The sequence below is a fragment of the Ictalurus furcatus genome, chromosome 26, assembly GCF_023375685.1.
Source record: "Ictalurus furcatus strain D&B chromosome 26, Billie_1.0, whole genome shotgun sequence".
Taxonomy (NCBI): domain Eukaryota; kingdom Metazoa; phylum Chordata; class Actinopteri; order Siluriformes; family Ictaluridae; genus Ictalurus; species Ictalurus furcatus.
The window spans coordinates 16,376,778-16,396,027 of NC_071280.1; the positions used below are offsets into that span (position 1 = coordinate 16,376,778).

At 41.5% G+C, this 19,250-nt stretch overlaps 2 protein-coding genes across 2 annotated transcripts; both read right to left on the minus strand.

The window, feature by feature from the left end:
- Window positions 1-2,395: 2,395 nt before the first annotated feature.
- get3 (guided entry of tail-anchored proteins factor 3, ATPase) lies at window positions 2,396-10,899 on the minus strand. The gene is made up of 7 exons (XM_053615969.1): window positions 10,741-10,899; window positions 10,038-10,185; window positions 9,434-9,582; window positions 7,374-7,524; window positions 6,407-6,514; window positions 5,697-5,894; window positions 2,396-5,326 (listed from the first exon to the last, which is right to left on the minus strand). The coding sequence occupies exons 1-7, from the start codon at window positions 10,881-10,883 to the stop codon at window positions 5,198-5,200; spliced, it is 1,026 nt and encodes a 341-aa protein (XP_053471944.1). The 5' UTR covers window positions 10,884-10,899; the 3' UTR covers window positions 2,396-5,197.
- Window positions 10,900-11,435: 536 nt separating this feature from the next.
- On the minus strand, window positions 11,436-19,004 carry rnf11a (ring finger protein 11a). Its single transcript, XM_053615628.1, has 3 exons — window positions 18,228-19,004; window positions 17,073-17,242; window positions 11,436-15,270 (listed from the first exon to the last, which is right to left on the minus strand). Exons 1-3 carry the CDS (start codon window positions 18,324-18,326, stop codon window positions 15,099-15,101), a joined length of 441 nt encoding a protein of 146 aa, XP_053471603.1. The 5' UTR covers window positions 18,327-19,004; the 3' UTR covers window positions 11,436-15,098.
- Between the last annotated feature and the right edge of the window lie 246 nt (window positions 19,005-19,250).

The following is a 19,250-nucleotide window of genomic DNA, read 5'->3' on the forward strand; positions in this document are numbered from 1 at the left end:
GGATAAATCTGCGTTATGAGGAGGATGGAGCTCATTAACCCGGAGTCCCGCTGCTCAGACCGCTGATTCGTTCTCTTCGTCGAGACGTTGGTTAGGAGTCATTTCACTGAATCGATTCTTTGAAACAAACCACGATGCAGCTCAACTAGTCAATAATACTAATTTTTAATCAGTGCAACTCAAAGTGCTTTACAGAAATAAAGAAGATAATCAAAAAAATAAAACAGTAAGATCAAACTACATTAAGGATGGGTTTGTTTGACTCGCCTACAGTAATCAAATGAAAGCAATGACTCAAACGAGTCATTCAAGAATCAATTTCTTCACGAATCGCTCATTTCTCATCTCAGGGCTGATCCATTGCGAGCGATGGAGCGGTAAACAAGAAGCACTTGTGTGTGGAGAGTACTAGACATGACCAACATGCACAAACATCATACCGTTTATAGAGATACCGATTAACCCTTAACGAGATACAGATCAAACTTCTGCATTATTTTTGAGGTGGTAAATGAGGTAAACACCGCAATTCATCCGAAACCCCTACAGAAACTCTCAACTCGAGTGTGTGAGGCCGACCCACATAATGACTGCATTATCTGTTCATTAAATCCAAATTATATCAAACGTCATTTGGAGATTTCAGGTTTCTCTTGATTTTTTTCCGGGATATTCTTCTCTCGCCGACCCTCATGAGGTAACACACTGTGCTGAAACTGCAGGGTTTCTTGTTTGTACAGATTATGATCACAGGATGAAAGATGGCCTCTGCTGCTCCAGTCACTTCACATTTTTTAGATCCCAGCAAACTTTTTTTTTTTTTTATTGCAATCTTCTTTCAAACCTCCTAATTTATGTAGCAAAGCTTGTGCTTTAGACATGGTGCACATTAGACACATTAGAACTTTGGAAGTTTAAGGCTGGGATGAGCGACCATTTACAGTACACCATGTTTACTCAAAGCACCATATTTCATAAACAATACATTTTTTCTATATTAATAATTTCCTGAAGAAAAAAATTACACAGAACGCAGATCCAACTCTACACATCCAGCATCTTTCTCCTGGTCAGTCAGTGCCAAAACCTATTATTTGCATACTGAAACCTGATTGGCTCTTGTGTTTTATGACACAATAACCATTTCTTGTCGTATGTTTAGAAGGTTTTGCTTTTAAGCTCTCGTTTCATCCTGAAGTCTATTTAAACATGTTTATATGGATAAATCTCTTCGGCTATATAACGGTCAGTGAGCAGAGGCTAAAATATAAAAAATCGTCACTCCAGCAGTTTTGAATCCTTTCCAAATAAGTTTCTAATTTGCATATTCAACACATGATTTAAGGGAAGGTGAGGAAAAATATTGAGAACATCAGCTGATCTCCGATCATGTTACTTCAGTAAAATAACTTGAGGTGGAAAAAAAAATGTGAATTTGTGTCAGGATGGTTTTTAAACAGTTTTATAATTTATTATAAATGATTTTTTTTAAAAAGCAAATTGTTATATATGAGCATATACTTTGGGCATTTTCAATGCTTGTGCTATTTTCTTATAGCCACTTCCCATTTTTTTTTGAAGCTCAACAACCTTTTGACGCACATCACAGCTATATTCCTTGCTCTTACCCATTGTTATGAATGACTAAGGGAATCTGGCCTGTGTGTTACCTCATATTTATACCCCTGTGAAACAGGAAGTCATGGTTGTGGAACCTGTGCACCTGTGGAACAGTCCTTAAGACACGAACGGTATACAGGCGGTAGGCAATTAAGGTCAAGGTGACTCTGAAAAACACCAGAAGAAAGATGTCTAGGGTTCCTGCTCACCTGCGTGAACATGCCATAGACCTGCTGCAGGGAGGTATGAGGACTGCAGATGTGTCCAGAGCAATAAACTGTAATGTCTGTAATGTAAGACGTCTAAGACGGTGCTACAGGGAGACAGGAAGGACAGCTGATCGCCCTCGCAGTGGAAAATTACATGTAACCGTGTGTCCCTCCAGACGTGATCGAGAACTTGCAAATGCCTTGGTGGAAGAGTGGGGGAACATCTCACATCAAGAACTGACAAATCTGGTGCAGTCCATGAGGATGAGATGCACTGTAGTACTTAAAGCAGCTGGAGGCCACCAGATACTGACTGTTACTTTTAATATTAACCCCCCCTTTGTTCAGGGACTCATTATTCCATTTCTGTTCATTAAATGCCTGTGAAACGTCATCAATTTGTCTCATATATATGCTTTTACACATGTTTAGAAATTTGCTGGAAATAAAAGCAGTTGAACGTGAGAGGACGTTTGTTTTTTTGCTATATATATATATATATATATATATATATATATATATATATATATATATATATATATATATATATATACGCTGATTTCCTTTTCCAGCAGGACTCGGCACCTGTCCACAGTGCCAAAACTTCTAGTAACCGGTTTACTGACCGTGGTATTACTGTGCTTGATCGCCCAGCCGACTCTCCTGACCCGAACCCCATAGAGAATCTACGAGAGACACCAGACCCGACGATACAGACGAGCTGAAGTCCGCTATCAAAGTAAGCTGGGCTTCCAGAACACCTCAGCAGTGCCACAGGCTGATCGCCTCCACGCCACGCCGCACTGATGCAGTAATTCCTGCAAAAGCATTAAATCCCCGTCCGAGTATCGAGTGCGTAAATTAACACACTTTTCATCCGGTCGACATTTCTGTATTATAAATTCTTTATTCAAATATCTTGAGATACTGGATTTTAGATTTCCATTCGCTGTACGCCGTAATCATCGAGACTCAAACTGGAAAAAAAGCCTCGAAATATTTCACTTCATGTGTAACGAATCTAGAATATATGAAAGTCGCACTTTTTGAATTAAATAATAGGGGGGGAAAAAAACGAACTTTTCCACGATATTCAAATTTTTTCGAGACGCACCTGTTCACGTATGTAAATATATAAAAACCTGGCTAACGCAGAATGAACGCTAACCGGAACATTCTCACCGACTCGAAAATAACATTCAGTAGCTTTGATATAATACTGTAGATTAACACTGTTATTGTGGTGGGGGAAATATTATTTTTAAACCAACGTAAGACAGAGAGGTGATGGATAATTAATGCTTGTTGTGTTCAGATATACTGCATATTGTTAAATTTATTGAAACAGCACTTAAACGGAGAGAGAGGAGCGGGGGAAGGTAAAACATGTTCCTTTACTATGTGCTTCATTAGAATTCAGAGAAACATCCTGCTGAAACCATACGCAAAAAAAAAAAAAAAACAGAAATACTGTCAGTGTTATTCTGTATAATTAACTCTTGTAATTACACAGTGTGTACACAATAATTACAAATAGAAAATCTTTCACTGGGAGGAAACTGTAACAAACCAACAAAAAATATATATATCCCATGAAGTAAAACACAAGGTTTGCAAAGAGGTTTACGGCAAAGTATAGCGATGAGATGTAGCTTCTCCTAGCATAACCCTGCCTGCTTCATCATTACTGTAAAGTGAGATTCATGTAAAGTAAACACAAGGGGGCCGTGTTGACCAGCAGTGGAATACCTTCTTTAACAGCTTCTGATGATTGTGCATGACAAAGTAAACAGTGATCTGAGGAGGTTGCGGAGATCAAGATCGCAAACGGCAGAACCCAACGCAGATGATTATTACTCGCATACAGCCACCGCAAGGTTTGTGCAAGATAACGAGATTATCGTCCCTACGCCATATTACACTGCTACAATATCCGGCGATGTTCATCACCGACTATACTACCTCGTCAGACCTGCCGACCTTTACGCATTTTGAGTAGGTGTGCCATAAAAACATTAGCGTACGCTAACGGTAGAGAGTAAAAGGTTATTCTTTGGGGGCATTGCATTATGGGTAGTGTAGTTTGGGGTGGGGATCAGGGCTGAGAGTTTCCCTTTTTTTAAAGCAAAATTTTTTGTTTGTGGAAGTAAAACCGACCGGAATAAACGCCGCCCATTCAGCAGAACTGGCTTCTGACTCATCATTGTGAAGGGAAAAGATCAATAGAAAAGTACCCAGAAAGGTGTGCAGAAAGAAGTGCGCTCTGGCCCTGGAGCTCTCCGTAAAGCACACTAGTACGACACACGTGAATCTGGAATGATCTGCACAGGTACTTTGGGGGGGTGGCTGCTGACACTTCCTGGAAGAACCGCCCCTTTTACCCCTTTGGTGCTCTCAACTCATGCAGAGATTACAAATATTACACACCGTATAATAATAAACTGATGTTAAATATTTGTTATGGACAAAAAAAAATATTTGTTAGGGAAAGAAATTTACCAAAAATGGTCTCAAAAGAGGAAAAAAGGACGGGGTTAAAAAACAAGGTATTTTTTGTTTGTTTTTTTTTAACCCGTGCTCTTCTGCTCACTACAGTGACAATATCTTCTTTCTTTTTTTTTTTTTTTTAAAAAAAAAACACACCATTCAGCTGGTAATATTATTACACCTTAATATTCAGCATAAACTGGAAATGGTATTTTTCTCGGACTTTTGTTCTGGATGATTTTGCCAGGACACAAACAAGCATTAGGCAGAGTTCATTACACCATCTGACGTACAGCGTTAAAAGCAAGCGTTCCCCCGAACCTATCGTCAGGGTTAAAGAAAAACATGGCGGTGCCGAGAGATCGTACACTTCTGATGACGATTTTGAGACACTGACTCGAAGGGCGGTCAGTTTCAATACATCAAGTACATTCTTAGTCAGAGATCAGACGCGGTTTTGTTTTTTTTTTTCTTCATCAGCTTTCAAGCAGTTTTTATACCCTTTTACACGTAATTCACTATCACACAATAAAATAAAATCACTCTGTGCTGTTTAACGGATTAGAATAAGGAATTTCTGTGAGTAAAATAAAACAGCCTCTGTGTGAGAAATGAGGCAGAGAGAGAGAGAGAGAGTGTGTGATGGAGAGAGAGTGATAGAGAGAGAGGGAAAAACGCTCATATAGAGACACGGGTGTATGTAGTGTTGCAAGCCTTTATCACTATGAAGCTTTCCAGATCTGACGATGATGAGCGTGTCGATGAGGATGTGTTGCTGTGGGGTCTGAGAGGGTTAATGAACCAGCGGGCAGCGGCGGAAGGCTGTGTAGATGTGTGTGTGTGTGTGTGTGTGTGTGTGTGTGTGTTTAAGGGAAGATAAGTCATTTGTTGGGGGGATTGTAGGGCTCCAGGAGCAGTTTGGAAAACGTGTTGACTTTGTCTGCTCCTCGTACCTCGTGAGGAAGTAGAGGCAGTTTGACTATGTGGAAATCCTCATACAGGTCCTCCATCTGAAACACACACACACACACACACACAAACACACACACACAGTCTGATGTTTGCGTCTCTGCTTCAACCATGAGGCATAGGTCAAGTGATGAAGCGAAACAATAATGTTTTTCATAGAAATCTTCTCCTGAGGCGCTGGTTGACGCACCATAGATACACGTGGATCTTAGATGATCTCACGTGAGCCTGCCATATACAAGCCCCGCCCCCTACATTGCAATGCTGCAGAAATATATCTACATCAGCCTCATCATTTCATTTAAACACTCGCTCACCTGCGAGCGAGTAAACGTGTCTAAGTACTCGTGAACGACCGGAGCCGTAAACGCCTTAACGTCGTATCTGACACAATACACCTCACACGCTCACCTGGTCCAGGTACTTGGACTGGATCTTGTGTCTGGCCTCGCACATCTTGCAGGGTCTCTCGGCGTCGGGAAACACCAGCTGGTTGACGATGATGTTGTGCGTGTCGATGTGGCACTTGGCCAGCTCCTGGATCAGCCGCTCGGTCTCGTACAGGGACAGGAACTCGGCGATGCACACGCAGATGAACGTCGTCTGCTCCTGTTTCGACACGCGGAAGGGACGAGGAAAGAAAGAAAGAAAGAAAGAAAGAAAGAAAAAAGAGACAAGACAGGTTAGAGCTCCAACTAAAACACTCTTGATGATGAAAACAAGGTTTAAATCTATACTCTTTGACTGAATGCTGACAATTGTATTAACATACTCATTTCCAAACAATGAACATGTTCATTTCCCCCACATTAACACGGATATGTACATTTTTTTTAAAAAATCTATTCTATCAATTTACCACGCAGCCCATCAGCGTCAGAGATCCCGTCGGCCGTTTCGGACACGTTTTAAGCAGATACGCTTGAAACGACTCTCTGTGAATGCGTGACTTATAAACTCACTAAAAAGAGGAAACAGCAGTTTTGTTGGGGGAATAAAAAAAGGGGGAGGGGGCTTTAAACGCACGATGGACATACTTGTAGTGAGTGAAACAGGTGACTGAACTTCACAGTGGTCAGGTTTCCAGTACGAAGTGTTTAACAGTGTGTTCCGGGACTCACCGGATCTTTAAACTGCTCGCTGACGGAGCGGATAACGGGAAGCGTCTCCTCCAGTTTGGAAGCCAGCTGATCCGCGTTCATGTCGCCCAGCCCCAGCATGTTACACATCTACGGCGAGAGAAGGAAAAACACAAAAACAAACAACTCTGATTACATTAAATTTCCCAAAAGGCACAGGCTGCGTTCACGCCATGTCGGAATTACCGTAATTACCAGACGACACCCCGGGTACGTTCTACTCGGAGCCGTTCACGTCCTCGCACTCGGAACTCCGTGCTAGCTTCGTTAAACTGTATTGCGTGTCTTTCGTTTATTTCCAGATTCATTTTGAATTATCACGACATTAATAATAGTCAATTATACAAATTATTACACAGAAATATTACGAGATGACTACTTAACTACATTTTACTGCTGACGCTGCCGGTGTTTCGAGCGTTTCCGCATGACGTCTCGGCGGTACGCCTCAGCAGTCAGGTGGTACGCCTCAGCGGTCAGGTGGTACGCCTCAGCGGTCAGGTGGTACGCCTCAGCAGTCAGGTGGTACTCAGTCGGAACTCTCAGTAAATTTCTAGCTTGCACGTTGTAATTACGAGTTCTACGAGGACTTGAACGCTTTTTCCATGTTGGAATCACGTAATTACTACACGGCGTGAACGCAGCCGTACAGAAAAGTTTGTACACCCCTACTACGAAACGACGGTTTTATTACAGATGTTCCTCTTCCATCACGTACGACATGAAATGACAGTGTGCTACCACTGCCCTATTTAATACAAATACGCTCAGCCACATCCGTCTCACCTCTCACTGTGCGACAGGGTTAAATTAATCAGTCCCTCCAGCATGAACTACTTCAGAATTTGAGCTCGTTTTAGTTTTTTTTCCTGCCTTAAAACAACAAACACGTCTCAATAGGTTATCAGACACCTTAAATGAGGATGTCCCAGCATGCAGTGCAGCAGACCTGAGAGATGAAGGGGCTGATCTGGTTCTTGATCTGCATGAGGCGGCCCAGGCCCCGCTCCACGATGGTGGGGAAGTTGAGCAGGCGCAGCGTGTGGCCTGTAGGAGCCGTGTCAAACACCACCACGGAGAAGTTCATCCCTTTTACTAACCTGCAGCAGAGCGCGAGAAAGAGAGTCAACAATCGGTAAATTACAGTAACACGCTCAGACTGAATAATTGGAGCGGTCTCTTTGCGCCACCTGGTGGCCCATGAACAAACTTTCACATCAACTCATTTCCTTAAAAATATCTGCTTGGTTTCTAACAATACGTTTTAACATAAAATATAAATAATGAATATTAATCAATAGGACCTGAATTTTGTTACATAACAAAATGATGATAAATATCACTGCTCGGGTGAAATAATCAATTTCCATACAGAACAATCAACAATGTCATTGCTGTTAGGATAACTATGACTTTTTATGTGAAGGAAATGTAAAAAAAAAAAAAATAACTGAATTGTTTGGATTTGCGCTTTACGTGGAGCGAAGTCTTTTCTCTCGATTAATGAGTTCCTTTAGTTTTTCTCTCACGTTCCTTCTATGCTTACATTCAGACCCGCTAATTAATTAGTTAAGACTGTTAAAATTTTTATTTAAAGGCAGAGCGTTTTTTGCGGACAGAGCTGATGTGAAGCATGTTAGATAGACAGATTTAATCATACCAGCATCATGCATTGTTTAAAAAATACGAGTTGGATAAAATGTTTTGCAAAGAGATATATATATATATATATATATATATATATATATATATATATATATATATATATAGATATATATATACACATACACATAGACACACACAGTATCTCACAAAAGTGAGTACACCCCTCACATTTTTGTAAATATTTGATTATATCTTTTAATGTATCAACACTGAAGAAATGACACTTTGCTACAATGTAAAGTAGTGAGTGTACAGCTTGTGTAACAGTGTAAATTCAACACACAGCCATTAATGTCTAAACCGCTGGCAACAAAAGTGAGTACACCCCTAAGTGAAAATCTCCAAATTGGGCCCAAAGTGTCAATATTTTGTGCGGCCACCATTATTTTCCAGCACTGCCTTAACCCTCTTGGGCATGGAGTTCACCAGAGCTTCACAGGTTGCGCCACTGGAGTCCTCTTCCACTCCTCCATGATGACATCACGGAGCTGGTGGATGTTAGAGACCTTGTGCTCCTCCACCTTCCGTTTGAGGATGCCCCACAGATGTTCAATAGGGTTTAGTCCATCACCTTCAGCCTCAGCTTCATTAGCAAGGCAGTGGTCGTCTTGGAGGTGTGTTTGGGGTCATTATCATGCTGGAATACTGCCCTGCGGCCCAGTCTCCGAAGGGAGGGGATCATGCTCTTCTTCAGTATGTCACAGTACATGTTGGTATTCATGGTTCCCTCAATGAACTGTAGCTCCCCAGTGCCGGCAGCACTCACGCAGCCCCAGACCATGACACCTCCACCACCATGCTTGACTGTAGGCAAGACACACTTGTCTTTGTACTCCTCACCTGGTTGCCTCCATACATGCTTGACACCATCTGAACCAAATAAGTTTATCTTGGTCTCATCAGACCACAGGACATGGTTCCAGTAATCCATGTCCTTAGTCTGCTTGTCTTCAGCAAACTGTTTGTGGGCTTTCTTGTGCATCATCTTTAGAAGAGGCTTCCTTCTGGGACGACAGCCATGCAGACCAATTTGATGCAGTGTGCGGCGTATGGTCTGAGCACTGACAGGCTGACCCCCACCCCTTTAACCTCTGCAGCAGTGCTGGCAGCACTCATACATCTATTTCCCAAACACAACCTCTGGATATGACGCTGAGCACGTGCACTCAACTTCTTTGGTCTCCCATGGCGAGGCCTGTTCTGAGTGGAACCTGTCCTGTTAAACCGCTGTATGGTCTTATAGATAGATAGATATATATATATATATATATATATATATATATATATATATATATATATATATATATATATATATATATATAAATAAATTATATGGTATCTGACCTCATGACCTCGGCGTAGCTCATGGCCTCGTCGATGCCGGGGAAAGCGCTCATGGCCTCTTGCATCATCTTCTTCCCCATACTCAGCATATTGTCCTCTTCGAAGAACTCATCCGGCAGTTCAGCCACGCCCAGACTCGGGTCAATCTCCTGCAGAGAGAGAGACACGTGAGAGAGAGACACGTGAGAGAGAGACACGTGAGAGAGAGGTGAATATACATATTACACATGTACAGCAGTTAATGGGCAAATTCCACTGTACTAGCAGTAATGCAGAATTAACAATAAGTAGAATTTTAACAGTAAACATCCGCATTTGGTACTACAGTGGGAATAATATCTGCATTTATTACTTTGATTTTAATTCTCATCATCCAGGACTTTTGCACTGTCTGTAGTAAGACAAGTCCACCCTTTTCCTGACTATTTCATGATTTTTTTTTTTTTTTTAAATGCCACAACCTGTATGTAAAAAAGGAAAACGTAACATGTGACATGTAAGTTCATGTAAATCCTTCTTTGTGAACAGCAGTTTATAAGATGCTGCAGGAAAGACAAGAATTCTGCCTGTAATACTGATTGAGCCCAACAGGGAGGGAGCTGACCATGGCGAAGAGGTTATCATAGCCTTTCACTTTGGTGGGAACTTTGGAGAACTTCTGGTCGAAGGCGTCCGAGATGTTGTGTGCCGGGTCGGTGGAGATGATGAGGACGCTCTCCCTCACCGTGGACAACTGCACGGCCAAACTGCAGCTGCAAAACAGGACAGAAAGAGAAAGATATTACTATTGATACTATAAATAAACAGCTGTAATGAAACCCAGGTCTGTTCACGAAGCCCATGAGAGGCACACTTAGTGTCCTTGTGTAATGTGTATTAAACACACCGGCCTCAAACATGGACTTAAATCTCTTTAGAATTAACTTAATTAATACTATATAGTCTCTGCTAATGTTTAAAAGATGATAATGAATGAATGAATGAATGAATGAATGAATGAATATCAGACAGCTAGCTGTTTACTTTATGAGGATTATGTTTAGTCATTTAATTTAGCTTCCTCATTGATTGTTTAGCTGCCCTTTTTTTTTTACAATCTACAGAAGAGAAATAATGTGCACACGGTAATTTCTAAGTAATAAAAACAATAATTTAACTTATCTAATGTTATCTAGCTCATGTACAATGTCAGCTAGCTAACTTCAATACTGACAGCTAGACAGTACAGCGTTTAGGTAGCTAACTTTAGCCGGCTAGCTTTACTCCCACCCCCACAAAAAAAACCCTGCATTTAAGCTAAAAATTACCTGCATGTCGTTTTTCCAACACCGCCTTTTCCACCTACAAAAATCCACTTCAGAGATTTCTGCTCTATTATGTTTTTTAACGTCGGCTCTAGAGGCTCTACATCAGGTGCATCTTCAAATTCGTCTTCCACCGAAGCCGCCATCTTGTAAACGATACAGGCTGGAATATACCATGTTTATAAAAAAAAAGCCGCATATTTTACGGTCTTCGCGGCAAACGACGCCATTTTGGCTCAACCTGTGTTAAGCGCTATAAAGGTGACCGTACGAAATATTAGATCCAACATGGCGCCTTCTAGCGCTCAGTTGCCACGAGAAGTCAACGGGACAAAGTCGATGGCTGAATCCAAAATGGCTTCGTGTTCCCTGCTCAAGTGCACTACATAGTTTGTAAAGTAATGTCTTTTAAGACCTAACATAGTGTACTTATGTACACTAGGGAATCAATTTGGGATTTAATCGATGACTCAAGGCTTTTGGATAGCACCAAATGGTTTGAGACTGGAGTGTTCGAGAATATTCCAGAAAATGTGTTCGTTTGGACCATATTTTAAAAAATAAATGAATAATAAACACACACACACACACACACTATATATATTATATATATATATATATATATATATATATATATATATAAACATGCAAAATGTACACCCCAACTATTAAGTTACACACAAAGTCATGTAAAAATATGTATCTGGAAGAATTTTTATTTATTTGTATATCATTTTATCATCATCATCATCAACAAGGAGTTGACATATTCCTAAAAGCTGTGCCATCACTGCACATGTACAACACACACACACTTAAAATCCCTATCTAGCAGCCTAGATTCAGTATTACACATTACTGTAGCAAACCTGGCATCAAACCATGTCATATATTGTTAAAAAGAAAAAAAAACAAAGATGATTGTACTTCACAGGAGTTCATTAAATCACTATTTTTGTTATTTTGCATTGAAAAAAAAAAAGAAAAGTCTGTACTAGAGCTACATTTTTATTTTTACACATATTCAACTTCAGATGAAATGCAATATACACATCCTATGAAACCCCAAAACATTCTTCAGCTACGTTTAGCCAGCCAGCCAGATAACACCCCCCCCCCACACCCCACCCCACACACACACATTCATTACACGTCATCTGCTCCTGTCTGAGACAGAATCATATCTGTTGAAGCTAACTTTCAGAAATGTTCTTATTAATAAGTTCTCCTCAGGCTGAATTCAGGTTCTGTGCTCCTAAACCGTGTCTAGATCAGGCTTATTTTAGGCATAAGAGATATTTCTGTAGCAATACTTTATTCATACAAGCTATAAAAATGATTCACATATTTTAGTTACTCACTTCTTCTGTGCTAACAAGGTAAGGAGTTATTGAATGCCGTTGCAAAGAGATAATAATAATAATAATAATAATAATAATAATAATAATAATAATCCAGAGATAAAGATACAACAATCTGAGATCTCAAAGAAAAAAAATGGTTTTCCCAAGATAACAACAATCTGACATATCAAATAAAATACTCTTTTCCAAGATAACAAACTAATGATAGGAGATCTCGAAAGAGCCAAATATTTTCCACAGATAACACCACAATGATCTGAGATTTTCAAAAATCTAAATGTTTTTCTTAAGAAAAACACGGCCAAAAAAAAAAAAAAAAAAAAAAAAACCCAAAAAGACACAACTCATTGCTTTCCAGAGATAAAACCACAACAATCTGAGATCCCGAATGAACAACGTATTTTCCCCAAGATAACGACAAAACAATCTGAGATCTGAAAAGAACCCAACGTTGTTGTTTTTTTGTTCTGAGATCTTTAAAGAACAAAATGCTGGTTTTCCTGATATAACGACAACAATTTGAGCTCTTAATGTTTTTAGAGATAATAACAATCTGAGGTCTCAAAAAGAACACAAAACATAGTTTTAGTTTCCAAAACTGCAAGACAACAATCAGATATCTCAGAAGAACCAAACATTTTCCCCAAGATAGCATCACAACAATCTGAGATTTGAAATAACAAAATGTTTTTCCCCGAGACAACTAAAAAAACAAAACAAAAAACAATGAGATAATTTGAGTCCAAAACCATTTGAGTCCATGACAGAACCATAACACACAAAATCTTCTCGATAATCCCCTCACTTAAGATTTTGAACAAAATGTTGCTTTCCCGAGATAATGTGACAATCTGAGAGGATGAGAGTTCAAAATTGTGTTCTAGCGTGATTTTTTTTCTCTCCCTGTGATAATGACATAAATAGCACGAGATCATGTGTAAACATACAAAATGACCTGGTTATCAGAGGAAAACAGTAAATAAAAATATGTGAATCCATGGCGTTTAAGTATTCTGTACTCTATACATTAGTGCTTATACAGTCACGGATTAGTACAATGAACCGGATTCATTTCAGCCCTACATACGAACAAATAATGAAAAATACAAATCACAAGTCTTTTTTTTTTTCCTTTTAGCATAGATGTGAGAGTGTGAACAGAAAAGGGACAGATAGAAAAGACGTCACATCGAGTCATATCAGAACTGAGAAGCACTTTATGACACGTGAATTTTCAGTCCTTTTTTTTTCCTCTTTCAAAAAAAAAAAAATACATTACAAAAAGGAAAGAAGACTCATTTTAAAGCTTTAGCTCTTTCAACGTCGGCTCCCGGCTGGCCGAGCAAATTCAAAAGGTGCACAAAGATGATTGTGTCATCCAAACATCTCCAAACATTCAACCACAAACACACACACACACACACAACAAAACGAATGAAGGTGAAAGTTCACAGCCAAATGGATTAAGAGTTTCATGTACAGTACCTATAGTACAGTGTTTTGGAGTCGAGGTGTGATTTTATGCTGATCTGAAATCGTGGACAACAACTGGCAACCCGAGAGCCAAGAAAACAGCAGCACAGGAACCGAGTTCCACGACAACACAAAACACACACTAATAATCTTCATTATTTAAACATTATGATCTGCCTTATGGTTTAACCTGCAAAGTACACATAGGAGTTTTCTAGAAAAATCCACAGCAAAGACGCAAAGGAAACTGAAACTCAGGATGGACTAGGGAGAAAAACAGAAACTTTTGGGGGAGGGTAAAAAAAAGCCATGAAATGCAGCATTAACTGAATAGAAGGGGGATCTTGCCAAATCTGGCAACACACATGACACAACAAGTTGCTATTTACATGGTGGTCTGCATTCAGTTTTCACGCTTGTGTATTTAAAGGTGCAGTTTAAAAAAAATTTCAGCGCCCTCTGCTGCATGTAAGGCGAATTGCAATTATAACACCCACACTGACGTGCTTTTTCCATCCTCGAATCGATTCCACCCCTGGTGGTGAAAACATAAAGTAAATGTCTTGTGAGCTTTAAACATTTAAACAAAAGTGGCCGGGCAGTTCTTTTTGGGATGGAGGCGGAGCCAATTTCAGGGCCGGAAAACTTTAAAAACAGAAGCCTGGAATGAATAAATATTAGTCATTTGCACTGCATGATAATATTTATAATAATATCACAGTTTTCCTACGAGATCTATGAAATTATACATCGAATACAAATCACGAACTGAAACAGAACAACATTTTCAGCATTTTTTTACTTTCACCCAAGATTTCGGTGCATCCCTACAAACTTAGTGTTTCCTATTTCTACACGTGTATCCCTATTCCGACGCGTTAATACTCGGTGTTTAATGAGGTGCTTTAGAGAGGCGATTAAGGAAAACCTTAATCTGTGCATCGCGCTGTTCCTATAAAACAGTGGGAAAAAAAACAGAGAAAAAAAAACTGAAAAAAACAGAGAGCGAAAGAAAGCAGACCTAAGTGAGGAGTGCAATATATAGATCAGACAGACATGTCAGCCATGGCACATTCGCTTCTCACATTTTCAATTCGTCTCTAATTAAAGAGCGCTGTGATTCAGCAGGATATTCACAGCCTCAAGCTGTGACACGAGCCCATCAACTTTAGCCAGGGCACACGCCTTCACGAGGAGAGGCTCGGTCAGACACGGACGACTTCCTCCTCCTCGTGTGTATTGCACAAATGGAAAGAAAACTGGTTAAACGTGTGACCACTTTTCATCAACCACATTTAAATGTAACGATTCGGCCAATACATGATCAGAAATGAGGCCTGCGTTCGTCCTTAAGCCAGTCTGGTCAGCTTCTACATATGCTCTAACCAACACTCAATCATTTCTTCACACACACACATACACATTCACACCCCTCCCACCCTCTTAATCCCCTCTCGTGACCCCCCGGCTGACTCGACTGGCATGTTCCCCGTGCTGGCGTGTCTCGGTGGCAGTGATCGCGGCTCAGTTGGTCTCGTAGGAGGAGAGCAGCGCGGCGTCCACCGGCTCCATGCAGGAGGGGCAGGTGAAGGAGCGCATGAGCCACGCGTCGATACAGGCCACGTGGTAGATGTGCATACACGGCAGGAACCGGATCGGGTCTCCGTACTCAAAGTCCAGCATACAGATCACACACCTGGGAGAAGAAAACACACACACACTTTAGTCACACTTGTCCGATAGAAGGATAATGTATTATGAATCATGTAGTCCACTGTATTTTCTGCACTGTTAGTTGAAGTACTAAAGTAGAAGATTGTAATTGTCAGGTCTCTCTGTGCTGCCTGTAAGGTGAACAGCAATAGAAAACAAAACACGAATGCACCTCCTCTGGTAAAACTACAGTCGCCTCTTTTTTTTTTTTTTTTTAAGAAAATGGAGCAGAACTGAGCAGCTCAGATCTGACAAAGGGGGTGGAGCTAACTTCTGAGCCTCTCTGAGATGCATCAAAAATAACTCACAATTAGGAGATAAACAGTTGAGATTGAGATACTAAGAAATGTGAGATAAAAACATGCTATTACGAGATAAATCCGTGTAATATTTTCTCATACACAAACGTGGGTGTGGTGGCTGTGGTTGTGCTGAAGGTGGTAATGGTGGCTGTTGGTGTGGTGGTGGTGGCTGTTGGTGGTGTTTGTTGGTGTAGTGGTGGTGGCTGTTGTTGGTGTGGTGGTGTCTGTTGTTAGTGTGGTGGTGGCTGTTGGTGGTGTGGTGGTGGTGGCTGTTGGTGTGGTAGTGGTGGCTGTTGGTGTCTGTTGTTGGTGTGGTGGTGGTGGCTGTTTGTGGGGTTTGTTGGTGTAGTGGTGGTGGCTGTTGTTGGTGTGGTGGTGGCTGTTGGTGTGGTGGTGGCTGTTGGTGGTGGCTGTTGGTGTGGTAGTGGTGGCTGTTGGTGTCTGTTGTTGGTGTGGTAGTGGTGGCTGTTGGTGTCTGTTCGTGTGGTGGTGGTGGCTGTTGGTGTCTGTTGGTGTGGTGGTGGTGGCTGTTGGTGGTGTTTGTTGGTGTGGTGGTGGTGTTTGATGGTGTGGTGGTGGTGGCTGTTGGTTGCAGTGGCAGTCGTTGTGTTGAAGGTGGTGGTTGTTGTGATGGTTATTGTGATTGTGGTGGTGGTGTTTGTTGGTGTGGTGGTGGTGTTTGATGGTGTGGTAGTGGTGTTTGATGGTGTGGTAGTGGTGGCTGTTGGTTGCAGTGGCAGTGGTTGTGTTGAAGGTGGTGGTTGTTGTGGTGGTTATTGTGATTGTGGTGGTGGTGTTTGTTGGTGTGGTGGTGGTGGCTGTTGGTTGCAGTGGCAGTCGTTGTGTTGAAGGTGGTGGTTGTTGTGATGGTTATTGTGATTGTGGTGGTGGTGTTTGTTGGTGTGGTGGTGGTGTTTGATGGTGTGGTAGTGGTGTTTGATGGTGTGGTAGTGGTGGCTGTTGGTTGCAGTGGCAGTGGTTGTGTTGAAGGTGGTGGTTGTTGTGGTGGTTATTGTGATTGTGGTGGTGGTGTTTGTTGGTGTGGTGGTGGTGTTTGATGGTGTGGTGGTGGTGGCTGTTGGTTGCAGTGGCAGTCGTTGTGTTGAAGGTGGTGGTTGTTGTGATGGTTATTGTGATTGTGGTGGTGGTGTTTGTTGGTGTGGTGGTGGTGTTTGATGGTGTGGTAGTGGTGTTTGATGGTGTGGTAGTGGTGGCTGTTGGTTGCAGTGGCAGTGGTTGTGTTGAAGGTGGTGGTTGTTGTGGTGGTTATTGTGATTGTGGTGGTGGTGTTTGATGGTGTGGTGGTGGTGTTTGATGGTGTGGTAGTGGTGGCTGTTGGTTGCAGTGGCAGTGGTTGTGTTTAGGTGGTGGTTGTTGTGATTGTGGTGGTGGTTGCGGTGCTCGTGGTTGTGTTGCTGGTTAGGGTGTTGGTCGCTAGCGTGTTGTTCGCAGTGGTTATGGTGGTTACTGTGGTGGTACAGACTCTTTGATCTTCTTGTCGGAGGGTTCGGAGCCCGGGTTGAAGATGCCACGTGGGAGGTGCTGGATGAGGCCAATGCGCTGAGCGATCCGTATCTGCTCCTCCTCCGTAAGCTGGGTGGCCAGGCGGGCCTGACTGGGTGTGGGGTGGTACACAGGCACCTGCACACGCTCCTGCACGTCACACACACACACACACACACACACAGGGATTACATTACTGTACAGTTAAAATACTAAATTTAAGTCTAACTATTTAGACAGGAATGTTTCATAACACTTAAATGTACAGCATGTGCAAAAGTGAACCTAACACAGAAAAAAAACAAAAACATTTTTTACAATAAATCCATCAAGTCAGAAAGAGTTCTGTGAAGATGCCTGGATCTGGAAGAACAGGAGGAAAACTGTTCTCCAGTTACATGACCAGCAAACTGACTGGTATTTGAACAACACTCTTTGGTTTCCCAAACAGCTGATCTCGTTGCCTGGTAATGGAGGCTACAGAAACATTCGCCTGCCAGGATTAAAGGTCTCTCACAGAGTCTAAGCCTCTGCAAATGCCAAGCAGAGCCGGGTGGAACCTTACTTTCTAATTATACGGAGCAGGGCACGCGAGTTGTGTACTCGTTATTCACGGCATATACGTACCTTAAAGAAACGATTTCAAGACAAATCAGACTGTGAACTAGATTTATAATCCGGTTAATCTGTATAACTCCGCCTTCAGACTTTAGGCCACGCCTCCTCCCAGAGTCTGAGGGGGGATTCTGCTTCAAGACAGAGTTACAACAGTTTTCAGATCTGTAATGTCCTTCTGTTTATACATATAGATAACAGAGAAGAAGAAACCCTAACCCTCTCTTTTCAGAGAGAGAAAAGAAACAAAAAACTACCTGTTGTGTTTAAGCGTGTGTGTGTGTGTGTATGTAAGGAGTGCTTGGCTGAGAAGTGTGTGAGTTTTTGTGTGTGTCAGGAGTGTGTGAAGGGCGAGTGTGTATGTGGTGTGGGAGTACAGTACATTAATACTTGAAAGAAAGGCAGAGGCTCACTATGGTGGAAAGGTGTGTGAGAGGTGTGTGAGAGGTGTGTGAAGAGTGTGTGTGCACCTGATAGGGAGGTGGAGGCTCTCAGTGAGGAGTGAGGAGTGTGTGTGTACCTGATAGGGAGGTGGAGGCTCTCCGGGGAGACTCGCTCCCTCGGACTCGTTGAGCAGGGACAGGTCATCAGCACTCTGAGAGGAGAGACAGTTCCCCATCGAGCCGAGCAGGAGAGGACAAAACCAGCCACAGATAAACTCTTGATAAGACACAGATTCACCGCCGTCTGTCTGTCTCTCTACCCAGTTATTCAGGAGACACACAGCAGCAGCTAGCTGGAGATGAACGTTAGATATTTCCCGAAAGGAAAATAAAAATCCAGTTCCGGTGTAAACTGAATATCCAGATATCTCTACAGCGCGCTCTCTCTCTCTCTCTCTCACACACACACACACACACACACACACTCTCTCTCACACAGTGTGTGTGTGTGGAAATCTAATCTGGGGAATATTTTTAGGTGAGATCTCTTGTCGACTCCATCTCTTCTTTCGTGTGTTTACAAACTGAGAGAGCGGAAGTGGAAACGCGGGGTGCATTATGGGAAATGGAGTTTGACGTCAGCCCACCGCTGGCCCGCCCTTTAAACACAGAAAGGCTGTCTAAATAGTACATAAATATTAAATAAGAACAAATAAGTACATAAATATATGTAATGAAATATTTGAATTAATAAACCTGAGTATACATAATGTATTTTATTTGACGAATGCCTTTATTTAATACTTTATGAATTTATGTATACCTAAATACACATATTATGTTTATTTATTTTTTTCGTACTTCCTGAAGTAGACAGATAGATAGATAGATAGATAGACCGACAGACAGACAGACAGACAGACAGACAGATAGATAGATAGATAGACAGACAGACAGACAGACAGGTAGATAGATAGATAGATAGATATACAGACAGACAGACAGACAGATAGATAGACCGACAAACAGATAGATATACAGACAGATAGATAGATAGATAGACAGACAGACAGATAGATAGATAGATAGATATACAGACAGACAGACAGATAGATAGATATACAGACAGATAGATAGATAGCTCGATAGATAGATAGATA